Here is a 13,419-nt window from a genome sequence, read left to right on the forward strand (position 1 = left end):
TTGGACAAAGTTTGTGTTCTCCATTCTTTAAGCACCGGTTTGAGCACCGGCACCGTTTCAAAAGTACCGGTTTGGCACCGGAATCGGATAAAACCTAAATGATACCCATCCCTACTAATGACACAGAAATATTTCCAAGAACAAAACTTATATGTCCCCAGGTGGCCCAGGAGGACTCCACAGTAATCTGTTCTCAAAGGTCCTGCTTAGCTGGGGTGACAGGGAAGATGAACTGACGGGTGATGAAGGTCAAACTCTGGTGATCAGCTTTCCTCTGAGCCAAGATGGTGGTGCCTTTGACTAACTTACATCTGAAGGTCAAACAAGAACAACATGCTCTGAGTGTGAACGAGACGGAGCAGCTCAGCCTCACAGTGAAACAGAAAAAGCACAAATGCATTAATGTTGTTTTCTGCAGTTTAGAGAAAATCCAAAATAAACCTGCGCACATATTTGTTGTTTCTTAAAGTCATTACATGTATGATGATGTGTTTGCAGTTCAAGAAATCATTAAAACCCATGACGAACATCATGGGCAGTTAGCAGGCAGCTTTTATAATTATAAGATCATTACAGAGCCTGACTGATATCTGCTGTTAAGACCAAAGCTGGTCACTGAAAAACCTTCAATATATCAGCTGATATTTTATCAGACAAATGAAACATCAAAATTCCCTAACTTTTGTTATGTGTAGTTAAATGTTTCCTCGTTTACGATTTGTCCTGCTCTGTTCCAAACATGCGTTGCCAACACGGACATTGCAGTGTGCCCTCTGGTGGCCAAAATGTGCAGTGTCATGTTTGAAGGGTGTTTCTCCGATCTCCTCTCGACTGTTTAAAATGTCCATCAGTGATATAGACTGGTGTGTCTGCACACAGACAATACTGGGCAACACTATCAGCCCTGTACTGGTTTCATTGTTCCTGTAACAATAACATCAATTTTAATAATCAAGTAGTTTTTTTGCATATCAGCTTTTGAACACATGTGCAGTACCAGTCCTTTAAAACTGCATTCTGACATCACAGCACACATCTTGACCACGTTATTCAAGACAAACTGGATTAAAGTCCCAGCAAATGTCTGAAATTTACAATAAATGTAAAAAGATTCAAGACAATTCGAGTCTCGTTATTTTTTGTGTTTGGAAAGAACAAAATGTGTTTCCATCTGCTCGTACCACATGCTGCACTGTAAGCCATAAATATGAATCCCAATAAAACCATTACAGTCCTGTTTATTCCTCACAGCTCTGGTTTCCACTCTTAGATCTTACTGCATTTTCATTCCCACCCAACACAACACAAACTACATTAGAAGCTTTCACGGAGTTGAGCGATCACACAAGCTAAATTAAAACTAGCCGGCTCCTCCTTTGATTCTGACGTCCAATCTTCAGCTTCTATGATGGAGCACATCATATGTAATGAAGTACATTCAATTCTCTAATGTTCATATCTTTAAGATGCAGTTGCTGCTGCCCACCAATCAGGGAGAGTTCCCTGAGAATGTAAAGTGCATCGTTCGACGGTGAGAGATTATTGATAAGTGGAAAACCGTCACACTGAGCTCAGACCGAACGATGCTCAGAGAAACCACCATAAACCTCAGACTGTTCAGAACAACACGGTTTGCACTTGAGTAAAGAAAAGCACAGTAACGATGCGCCTCATTTACCTGGAAATTAGACCAGAACTCCACCTGGTTAAAATTAGAGGCCGTTATTTTGGGCTGTACCTGTTGATGCTGGTCAGCTACCCTCTTTCACAGCGTCTTTAAATAGCAAACTGGTCAGCAAAGCCTTGATGATGTTGATCCTCTTCAGGAAATGATGGCTGCACTGCACCATTTAAAAGATTTCACAGTTTTAGGAAATATGCAAATGTGTTTGATGTAAATAGCACCACAGCTCCGAACCACGTCCTGCCCGGCTCTCTTTCACTTTCCATCAGTCAGTCACCAACACGTCATTAGCAGTGGCTTGGCTGAGGGCTGGCTTCATGTGCTGCACTAACACACAGTATGTAGCTTTTTTAAAAACGTGGCGGTACTTCGTTCTTTCCCTCGTTCAGAGGAACCCTGTGACCTGGGAAAGGCACGCAGGGATTCTTCCAAAAACCAACCAAAGGCTACGCTCAGCAAAACAAGCTGTGGTAGAAACTGAGATCGCTTTAATGGGGAGGTAGCCTTCCAACACAGTCCGACGGGGAAATCTAACACATTGGCACTTTTCATAATTACAACTGCCTCCAGTTAAAGGACGGGCGATCGAGTGGCCAAAGACAGACGGAAGATTGGAAGTGTGTGCATACATGAGTGACTGAGATTGATTACCTGGACAGAGGACGATTTCTCCCTCAGCTCTGCAGAGACAATCTCCATAATCACTGGCTTCATCACAGTGAGTGCTCTGCGCCCTCCAGAACACTGACAGTCACAAAGAAACAGCTACACACCAACAGTGAAGGAGTTTTGAAAGTGCGGAATCAGCTTTAATTATGGCTAAACTTCAGGAGCGAGGACACTTCCTGCAAAGACCATCAGCTCCGTCCACAACGGGACTACAACCCCACTCTCTAACAACACTGTACGGACACCTCAGTGGATTATAGAGCACACGACAAATGGTAAACATTGGCCCAAGGTGACATTACATACATTTATAATATCTCTCAGTCAGCTCAAAAAGCACATGATCAGCAATCTTTATCAAACAGAGCAACAGGATTCACAAAGGCCAACCTAGCTTTAATGCTAAGGTTAGCTAACCTTAGCTTTAATGCTAATGCTCGCTAACCTTAGCTCTAATACTAATGTTAGCCAACTTTAACTTTAATGCTAATGTTGACTCCCCAGCACAGCACAAAGCTGGCTAACTTAGCTTCCCTTATTGCCAAAACTGTCACTAGAAAAACATTGATTTCATTCTTATCATGTATTTGTCTCTATGTGGAGCTATGCTGCTATGCTATGCTTTCAGGAACCAATCAAGAAGCAAGGAAGGGGAAAAATAAGAAAGGTATTTGGGAAGGAGTAAAAATAACACAATCCTTTGAATTTATAATAAATATCCATATAGCATCTATAAGCTGTCAGAGAAACTCTTTTTTATATATTAGGATTATTACAAATGTAAATCCCTATAAAAAATAACACTAAAAAATAACTTTTATTATAACATCAAGGAAGATTCAATAAAACCATTGACTAAATAGCAGAGCCGCCAAGAGTAATCTCTGTAAAGCCCTGTGAGTACTCCTTTGAGACCACTCAGGCCAATCAGTGTTAATGCCACATCATGCCTCAAGGGTATTGTGGCATTAAATGGAGATGTGGTTAGTGGCCCCGCTACATCCAACCTATCAGAAAAGTTCCATTCCTTCTCTAATATATCTGAGTGTGCTTCTCTTTCCCTCTTTTCTTTGCACTGGTGTGACCACATTAAATCTTTCCAGTGTCTCAGCTTAGCCTTAAGTACTCTTCCCAGAAGATTAGATCAGAGGACCCAGCGGTGTCAGACACAGCTTTACAGTCTACTGGAATGAGTGCGTACAAAGATGGTTCGAGTACACACATGACAAAGAAATGCTGTTATACATTTACACGCTGCTAACACTGGACCACCCTGCCTGTCAGAAGCTGCGACAACATATTTCATCTCATGCAAACACGTTCACAGCAACTCTCTCATCCACGGTCAAACGAGCAGAAAGGAAAGAAACAGAGAATACTTCTGTACTACAGTGTCTTTTTAGAAAGGTTCAACAGCCTTTTCCCTTCTTACACCCCTGATCAGCACATAGCTAACTGTATACCAGCTGATTAACAGCTGTATCTCACAGGCATGGTCAGCAAACTAAATGAGTGCGTCGCACAAACACACAGTAACCTATAAATACTCTGGACTGTTACGTGTTGTTTGCGTGTGGTCAATTAACCACACAATAGGTCATATTAATTTTAGAAATCCTCCCAAAGACACCAGCAGCACTGTAGCAGCAGGCTCACTACCTCCAACTCCCTCTGGATAAAAACATGTGTCAGTCTATTCAGGGTAAAACAGACACCACCTCCCAAAAGGGTGTAACACATCTAACATATGCCAGTGTCGAGTTCACACTGGCATATGTGTTCGCTCAGGTGACCGATAAACTGGAAAAACTGGTGTGGAAATATTTGGTATTCATCCCCTCTGATGAAAAAGCGTGAACACAAACCATTTTGGATGTGAAATGTTACACGCCTACTTTTCAATCCATTAAACACAAGCACGTACCCACGCCACAGTGAGACGTCACTGAAATGTGTGGAGGAGCTGCAGACAAAGGCGGGCTGGCGGTTGCTATGGAACACTGATGGTTTACGGCCTCGGCAAAGGCCGAGGAGTCAAACCTGCTCCAGTTAATCAATGACCGCCTTTCGCTGAGCTGGGGCAATCAAACACAGACGCACATACCAGAGAATGAGATGGAGAGAGAGCGGGGCTGCGGAGGGCTAACAAACATGTGGGAATGTCTGAACAAATGAGAGGTTGGAAGAAGTGATCGCATGTTGGAGGCACGATGACGTCAGACAGATGCCTTGATATAAGATATCTGGAGACGGCGGCTGCTCTCGGGGAGCCGTGAGTCTGACTTCATGTTGTGCAGCAAATTCACACGCAACAGTCAAAAGATGATGTCCTACTGCATTCACACTGTTGGGACGACATGTGGAATAGAAACACAGCAAAGTGGGAATGGGACCCCATGTAGCATTTATTAAGTCAACTGAAAGCTGAAAGCTCCGCCCCCCATTCAACTCTGAAATACTCGAACCACAGTGTGCGAGCGCTGTGATGGGGTGATGTGGGTGTTCCCTGAGAGCCCTGCAGGGCCACATCCGTACACATCACTAAGTGTCGGGTCAGCTACAATCTGACACCCCCCCTCCAGCATCCACTGACCACATGTGTTATCATGCACACAGTCAGCTGCTGCAGTGGGAGCTCGTCACAATAACGTGTCACAGGACGGCTACAGCTTGTTCCAACAGATGTTCTCTGCTTTGCTCCCCCCACCTCCACGCCACCCCCCTCCTCCTTTATGCCTTGGCCAATCCCCCGCTGTTAAACATGCTCCCAGAGGCTGCAGGCACGAGGACCAATCAAACACGTGGTTGGAGGTGGACTGGTGCTCAAAGCAGCCTAAACACTGAGTGGGATTTTTGTGATTTTCTCTTTGTTTTCTAAAATAAATGGAACACCAGTGGGTCATCATCACCTGATTCACACAGACAGACTCTGTATGGATTCATGAGTGCTAACCTTTAAATTAAAAGCCTCCTATTTTAAGTGGTATACTCTGCACTGATAAAGTATTTTTTGTTGCATTAGTTTAAATTTTCCACCTGGAAACTTGAATACGCAGTTTGAGGTCCACTCGTGCAGCCGTAGCACGGGTTATATAGAAATCTATCTGCTATGGCTGATGTACCCTGGTAGGAAAAACCAGTTGTAGTCTTTTTTCTCCCTTTATAACAAGTTTCCAGAGTTGATCTTGGAGCTGTACTCACAGGGCCGGAGGTTTGGTTGCTTCTTTGAGCATATGGCCAAATATAATGATGAGAGGAGCGCTCCATGAAACGCAGCTTTCTGTTGGTGCACAGAGGCTGAACCACACAGTCAATCCCTCATATATCTACTACCCCGAGGTGCCATCTCAAAATGCTTCTCAGTTTTTATACACAATAGAGAAATACTACTGTATTGTACTGTATAAATACTCCTGAAAGAAATCTGCCAACATAACTCTTGGGACTTGGATCGTGTGTGAATTAAAGAGAAAACGTTCTGTTAGCTCACGGCTCAGAGTCACTTTTACTTAGAAAATAGAAGGTTTTTGTTCATTCACAGGAAATGTCCTATATTTTCACTGTGGACCTTTTTTTTATTCTAAAGCGGACAGGCAGACAAAACTGGAACTTTTCTGTCATTAAATTGTTTTGATTACTTTGTTGTAATAGGAGTGGCCAACAGTTACAGTTACAGGTCCAAAGCTGTCCACTGGGCTGGAGACCATCTGTTTGAGAGCCACGTCCAGGATCGATGCCTCCCTCCACTTATTCAGTCGCTGAACTGGACCTGACTTCTGTCTTTGTGGGAACATTTTCCATGGAATTATCTGACATATCTTTCTGTGTTGTACAACAATTATTACACAGTTATTTCGTCATCATTTCAGCTACTATAATAGAAGAATTTCCCACATGTGAGATAAATAAAGCATTTTAGATCCCGCTGTAGTAAACTGAAACATCATATGACGTTTCTGTACCGACTCTACATTTTTGACCCCACAGGTTGTTGCCACCTGGTCCGCCTCACCAACTATGTCTCCAACCATCAGAGGACCTTATCATATTCTCACTGCTATTTCAAACTGTACATACAAATCCAGCCTTGAAACTGAGCCTTTTGCAACAGTCTGCTGTGTGGCTCACTCAATTTGTTCAAGTAAGGACGGTAGTTTTTGGAAAAATACACTGCAGCTTATTCCTTCAAAGGCTTCATATACAAACTAAAGGAAACTGAACTACATAAACATTAAGAACAAAGTGGAACTGAGAGAAGCAGAAGAGGAGACTGTGTGAACAGCAGCATGCAGGAGCACCCACGGTGAGCCTGCGTATGGGTGCCAGCTGCTACCAGCACAGGACTGACCTGTGCTTAGGGGAGCACACAGCAGCCTGATGAGTGTTTGCAGAGGGCTCTCCCACATCCTCTCTTTACAATGGGGTCGACGTATTAGGTCAGAGATGGCAGATGCTGAGGAGCAGCAGGGATACACTGTGGGAATAATGGCTCTGCAACAAGGTCCTCAGTTTGAACTCGAGGCCCCCAAAATAAGCAGAATGCATGAAAGGGAAACTCTTACTGTGTTCCAGTAACCAGCCCTGGTTAGGTCACATTGGCACCCAGGAATAGCAGTGTAACCGTAGACAGACACACAGAGGTCTGGTCATGCCGGCCCGGACGTGTATGTGTTTGTCGCCTATAAACAGAACTCACATGGAGGAGAGCGAAGTGAGGACTCAGCACTGAGAGGCTGGAGACAGCAGCCTTACAGCAGGTGCTCTGTGTGCGGACTCACAATCCTCTGCTGCGTAAACAAGCTGCTATGTCGGAAAGGTGTTCGGAACACCTGGGCTTGGAAAAACTACCAGTTTATCTGCCAGTACTGTTTGTTTCACTTCTTTAGGATTTTACATTTGTCCAGCAAAACTAGCAGCTAACGAGACCAGAGCAAACGAGTTAACGATGATAAACAAGCAAGAGCTCAATTAAAGTTGATTTTTTTTAAGAAATAATTGTTTCATGTGTGCCGAATTTTGAATAACCTCATAGAAATGAATAGGAAGCCAGAGAGAATGTTGTTGCGACATGCAGGTTGACACGATGCACACAAAATGACTCATTTGTGCAGTTTTTAAATAGAGTTTGGTGACAGAAACGGGTAATAGCAGCGTATATACCCTCATAGCGCTGCTGCTTGGTGTAATAGGCTAACCTGCGAGGTCAGGAGGTCCAGCTGGAGTTACCCTGCTCCATCTCCCCGAACTCCGTCACCTTCCAGCGGCTCCACAAAGCCCCGGGCACCGACTCAAAGCACGGGAAACACTTCAAGCGAACACGCGGTGAAATCACGACAACTTACTTTAACTCATGTGGCTGAAACTCTGCCGTCCCTCCGCCGTTTTCATCGCTCCTTGAAATAAAAGCCACGTGTTTTTGTCCGTCTGTCTGAGTTTTATTGCGGAACAATCCCGCGCGTGTATTGGGGTGCGGGGCTGTCCTCGCGCCTATTGTTATGATAATGCCCCAGTCCGGCAGACTCCAGTATACTCTGCAGGAGCTGTCCCTGTGTCCGTGTGTCCACGCTCACTGAAGCAGCAGTCCACAGTCACCGGGAGCTTTGTCCATTGTGTGCCTCCTCCCCACGCGTCTGCCCGTGGAGTGCTCCTCTGCTGCCGGGGTTCCTGTGAGTAACAGCTGGCTCACAGTCATCCCTGTGCCCGCCCCGCGGAGAGAGTCTGTCAGGGAGCAGACACCGGAGAGGAGGAGGAGGAGGGAGGTGGAGATCCGGAGTCAGAGACAGGGGGGGCAACGTGGAACGATAGAGGAGAGCAATAATGTGCCTGATCCATACCGCTGATTTATTGATTATGCGACCTGACTACAGCAGGTCTGTAGGGGCAACACCAGAGCTGATTTTAATTTGAAAAGAAACCAGGGCGACCTCTCTCTCTCTCTCTCATATCTCAGCTTAATCACTGTATAGAGGAACAAAGGTCAAGCCCCGCGTATTAACAGCCATTTATATGAGCCATAAAACGGAGCTCCCTGCAGGCACACCAGCCTCTGCCGAGAACACTATGGCCCTGTGGGCTTTTATTAATACTGAGCATGTTTTATGCCAGTTGCCTGACCCACTGACCGGAAACACGCAGGAAAATCCTCAATTACAGGTAAATTAAGGTGGAGTTATTCCCCCCAATTCAGTTCAGTTTTATGTATACAGCGCCAACATCAGTCAATCATATACTGTAAGCTAGACCCCCCAATAATACATACAGAGAAAAACCCAACAATCATATGACCCCCTATGAACAAGCACTTTGGTGACAGTGGAAAGGAAAAACCCCCTTTTAACAGGAAGTTATTGTTTTGGGTGTTTTTTTTTTCTATACCCATTCAAAATAATCTTTATTGATCTTCCCACAGGCCTTTGTCCACCCACTCAGCCCACACACTGAAACAAGCTGTTTTATTTGCCCCTCGGACAAGAATGATGTAGGAATATTCAAACATCCTTTAAATATCCTTTAAATAAATTAACTCGTCACAGATTTTTATATGCAGTTGTCTGTTAAAAGCACAGCCTGCTCAGCACTTCCCGATCTATGGGAGCTGCTCCTCGTCGGCTTCCCAAAGCTGGCCAAACAGAAGAAAGCAGGCTTTTAGTGAAGGCATGGGCCTAAAGCAGGGATGTCAAACACACTTGACACTGTGAGCTCACTTTGACCTGATGTGGACAGGACCAGTGACACCTCAGGCCTAAAGTGACAAGTTAAATAAGGGGACAAAACTGAGCGTAGATGAAAAGGCAGAAACAACATTTTAAATTTCTCCTCTGATCCTTTCAGTCCAGAGTCTGAGAGTTTGTCTATCATTAGCAGCCATGCTGGACACACGTGGATGTTAGAGACTCTGACTCATCTGCTAATGTCTTTGAAGAGTTTTATCTGAGCCCTATTTTCTTTTAGTATTCTTCCTCACAGGCTCCATGAAACCAAGCAGCTATTATCCAGTTAAAGTATTAGCTCACCTTCTTTGAACAAACGGACTTCTCTTGATTTGAAACCTCAGACAGTTACCACTAACCCTCTCGCTGAACACATTTCCATTTTTTAAGAACACCAGCTTGTTGCTGCTTGATTTCCTCTAAACTGAAATGCTGACAGGGCAAAGCTGTGGCGTGGTTTAGACTCTTTAGTCTAGCCAAGGTAAACTCCATTAGATTAGCTGACACACATCAGCATCTAGTCATAGCTTGCTATGCTGCACCGCTCACCTGTCCTGAAGGGAATACTTCTGTGCCTTGTAAAGTATTACTCACATAGCCCAAGGGAGTGGTAGGAACCAATAAAGTCTGATCTACTTCCTGTTGTATAATCAGATATCAACGTGTATTAAGGTGTGCATTACCGCCTTGTAAACAACACAAACTACTGCTGTTATCAGGACTACAGCTCTTCCCACCGTACACTACTGTCCAGGATCCTGACAGTGAACTCTGGTTCACCCACACACTCATTTTTCAACCTTAACCCCCCCCAGGGCTGACTGTCTGGGGTAAAGGGAGCAGTATAAATAGCCCCGTGTCCCCACTCAGGTTACCCTGCCACTGTTCAGGTCAAAATGCCACAGTGACAAAGGGACCCACTGCAGACATACACGTATCCCCGAGCCGTGCAGGACACAGATTGACTGCACAGATTCTAAAGAAAGTACTGCATGTACTACGGCTCTGAGAAAAACACTACAGTGTTTGTACTTACACAGCAGTACAGAGGGAAGTACACATCCTGTGAGTAATGATGAGTACTGTCTCTTTAACTCATTCTCATTACACACAGCTCGCTCTCTCCGAGGCTCTGATGTACACTTCCATGAATTTCCATGACTACACTGCAGTAGTTACATTGTTACAGTTTTACTTCCTTTAAAAGCAGTGAATTGGGCAACATGACAGGAAATTCTATACATATGTGTGTGTGTGTGTGTGTGTGTGTGTGTGTGTGTGTGTGTGTGTGTGTGTGTGTGTGTGTGTGTGTGTGTGTGTATTACAGCATGTCTTCCCGACTATGAGAAAATAAATTGAAATATTAAAGATGAGTTTGGTGAGATTTTTCATTTTCCTGGACGCTATTTCAGTTTTTCAGTTGTGCCTGTTAACTGAATCCACTTTTATATAGAGAGCAGCAATTAGCAGTTACTTGAATTTTATGACACTAGTTATGCTCTGACTGCGAGCCGGTGTTGCTTTAAGCTGCTTTAAACTGTATCTTTACTTCAGCAGTTTGTTTTGCACCAAGAAGGTATAGAATAATTAGATAAACACTTGGTACATATCAGGATGGTGTGCAGTGTGTCCCCAAAAATAAGAAGGTACAGGGCTAAAAAACATCTGTCTGGAGCAGATGAACAGTTTTGGAAAGTTATCATCTTAAACAAGAAACAAGAAGAATTAGGAGGAAAAGTCCAGGATGTGAGAGATACAGCTGACCCTTCAGATGATCTATGAACTGAAGCCTCATCAGAAACGCTCATAATCAGAGGACGGCTGTTAAGAAGAGGTTTTTAAGGAAACAGGGATAAAAGATGCCAAATTACACATGAGCTGGACTGAAAATCAGCAGGTCTGATAGAGTGAAGAGTCAGAATGAAAAATGTCTAAGATACTGAAGCAGGGTGGGATCGTTGGACAGACAGCATGTCCTCCTAGATCAGTGGTTCCCAAACTTTTTTTGCTGGGCCCCCCTTTGTTTTACAAGAAAAATGTTTGCGCCCCCCCCCCCTCGCGCGCGCACACGCACGCACGAACACATCCTCCAAACACACACACCCATATTTTGCTCCATTGCGGTTTATTTCACACCTCAAACATTTAGTAAACAATTAAGCAAATACAAGTAAACGGCAATAAATTACAGGTAGTAATAAAATATACTACTAACTCTTTTACACTACGTCCACACCTACACGGGTATTTTTGAAAACGCAGCTGTTTCGTCAACACGTAAACGGCGTTTGGAATCACCGACAACAGAGATTTTTTAAAACTCTTTTGTGTTTACGTGTGGACGAGGAATACAGAGTTCGTCACGCAACGTCAAAGGTATGTGCCTCTTTTCACGTCACGCTGTGCGCCACGTTATTGTTTACATGAGATGAATTGCAGAATAGCAGATAGAGACAAAATAGTCTTCAGGTTTTACACGCTTACATACACACACGCAGTTACTGTCCCTGCATTTAGAAAGGCAGAGGCGTCACGGTGTAATTATTTTACATGTAGTTGTTTTTTTCCTGTGTAATAATATTCAACATTGCTATCAATACATTTTTCAAAAATGTCTCTCTGTGCAAAATGTGTTTAAACACATAAACAGCTGTGGGATACTGTTTGTCCGTGATTTGGACCGGGGGAACAAATTACGGCAGGATCAGCCTGATGTTATTTGTATCCCACTGTAACTTTACTGCATAAAGAGCTAACATGTCCAAAATGTCAGGAGTAGTTAGTCATTACAAGAAGTGTTTGTGAACTAAAAATCAAGAATGTGGGATCCTGTTTGTCCGTGATTTGGAGAGCCCAGCGCTGCTCCCGACGCAGGGAAACTAATTCTGCAGGGGAGACCTACCTTGGCACTTGTGCAGGTGAAGCCAAAGGGAAGATATGCTTCAACATAATTTCTAGTCTTTGGCTTGGAAGGAAGTTGGTTTGGAGACATATTCAGCGATGCTTCATCTCCTGCTTTGCGTTTGTGGAGGCGCCCTGTGCTAGCAGTGTCCAAGCATTGTTTTTTTTGTTTTGTTTTTTTCCTTTTCATGCCGCGCCCCCTGCAATGGCTCTGCGCCCCCAGGGGCGGGCCCCACACTTTGGGAAGGTCTATCCTAGATGAACTGTCCCTGGAGACTAGCTAAAGTCAAGCTGCCTAAGAATAAAGGTGGTCACACCAAGAACTGACTTTCCAGCTCATTAGATATGTACAAACTGTTTTTGCCTTACATAGTATATTTGCAGGTGTTTCAATAAAGTGCTGCACCTTTTCCACTGTTTGAAGAAATGTGGATCAAGACTTTTACACAGTGTTGACTGTCCTTCAGCTCCCTTTGGTCCAGTCAGTCTGAAGGGACTCACGTGGCTTTATGCATTAAGTATCTACAGTAATATGTAGAGTATCCCGACTCACCCCTCTTCCAAAGATTGGCCACATTAATGTATTTGTGTGCGACACACCTTTCTCTAAGGATCTCATAGTCACCATGGTCCCTTCAGTTGTGTTATAACTCTATGTGGTAGACAGACGAGCTAGTGAAGGTGTCCAGTTAACCTTTGTGTTTATCTTTCATACTTTCCCACGAGACGCTGCTTTCTAGCAAAGCAATCATTCACCTTTTAGATTGTCAGTCCCAGAGGGCAATATGACGAGTCCAGTCTAAGACCCACTACAGCCGCAGCAGATTGAGAATCGATTCATCTCTCCCATCAGTTTCTTCCACATCTGCACGCCTGAGCACAGCAAAGCACACTCAGTTAACTCCCTAACCCGGGAACCTCGGGGTCCTCCTTGTTTAAAAACTCACACTGAGCATTTGATCCAACAGACCTGCAGCCAGAGATCTCTGACTCACAGTTACTGGGATTGTGCACATCAGCAGGCTGCTGAAAGCACCAAGTTAAAGAGAAACCATGGCCACTACACTGGGAAACATCAATCCTACTAAAACTGCACCAAAAGCGAGTGGATTGTGGGAGGCGGCTGAGCCAGTTCCTACCTTGTGACAGGCGAGTGGGCTGTCTAATCTGGATGGCATCAACAGCACAGAGGTTCCCACAGGGGTGCAGCGTGATAACCCCTGACCTGTTCTCTATGTAGCAGTGCTGAGCTGCCACACCAGGACCCTGGATGCTGATGTCCATGGGACCATGACCCAGAGTGGTCCGGCCTGGGGGAAGGAACAAGTGTTAGGCTTTGATTTCATGCTGTGCAGCGAAAGTGATCAGTAGTATCAGTATCACATGACAGCAACGTCACGGTCCAATGAAACACGAAGTGCGACAAACCCACAGACATGAGCTTTGTGTGGAGAT

General features: G+C 44.4%; 1 protein-coding gene across 14 annotated transcripts in view; it reads right to left on the minus strand.

Moving 5' to 3' along the window:
* phldb1b (pleckstrin homology-like domain, family B, member 1b) overlaps positions 1-13,419 on the minus strand; it is a 131,935-nt gene that overhangs the window by 72,697 nt on the left and 45,819 nt on the right. For 12 of the 14 annotated variants that reach the window (XM_039622756.1, XM_039622759.1, XM_039622758.1 and 9 more), the window contains exon 4: positions 13,104-13,274. In XM_039622756.1, coding sequence (XP_039478690.1) covers positions 13,104-13,274 — 171 coding nt within the window. The other 2 variants (XM_039622762.1, XM_039622763.1) reach the window with 2 other exon arrangements.

This window comes from Oreochromis aureus, linkage group 14 (assembly GCF_013358895.1).
Source record: "Oreochromis aureus strain Israel breed Guangdong linkage group 14, ZZ_aureus, whole genome shotgun sequence".
Lineage (NCBI taxonomy): Eukaryota > Metazoa > Chordata > Actinopteri > Cichliformes > Cichlidae > Oreochromis > Oreochromis aureus.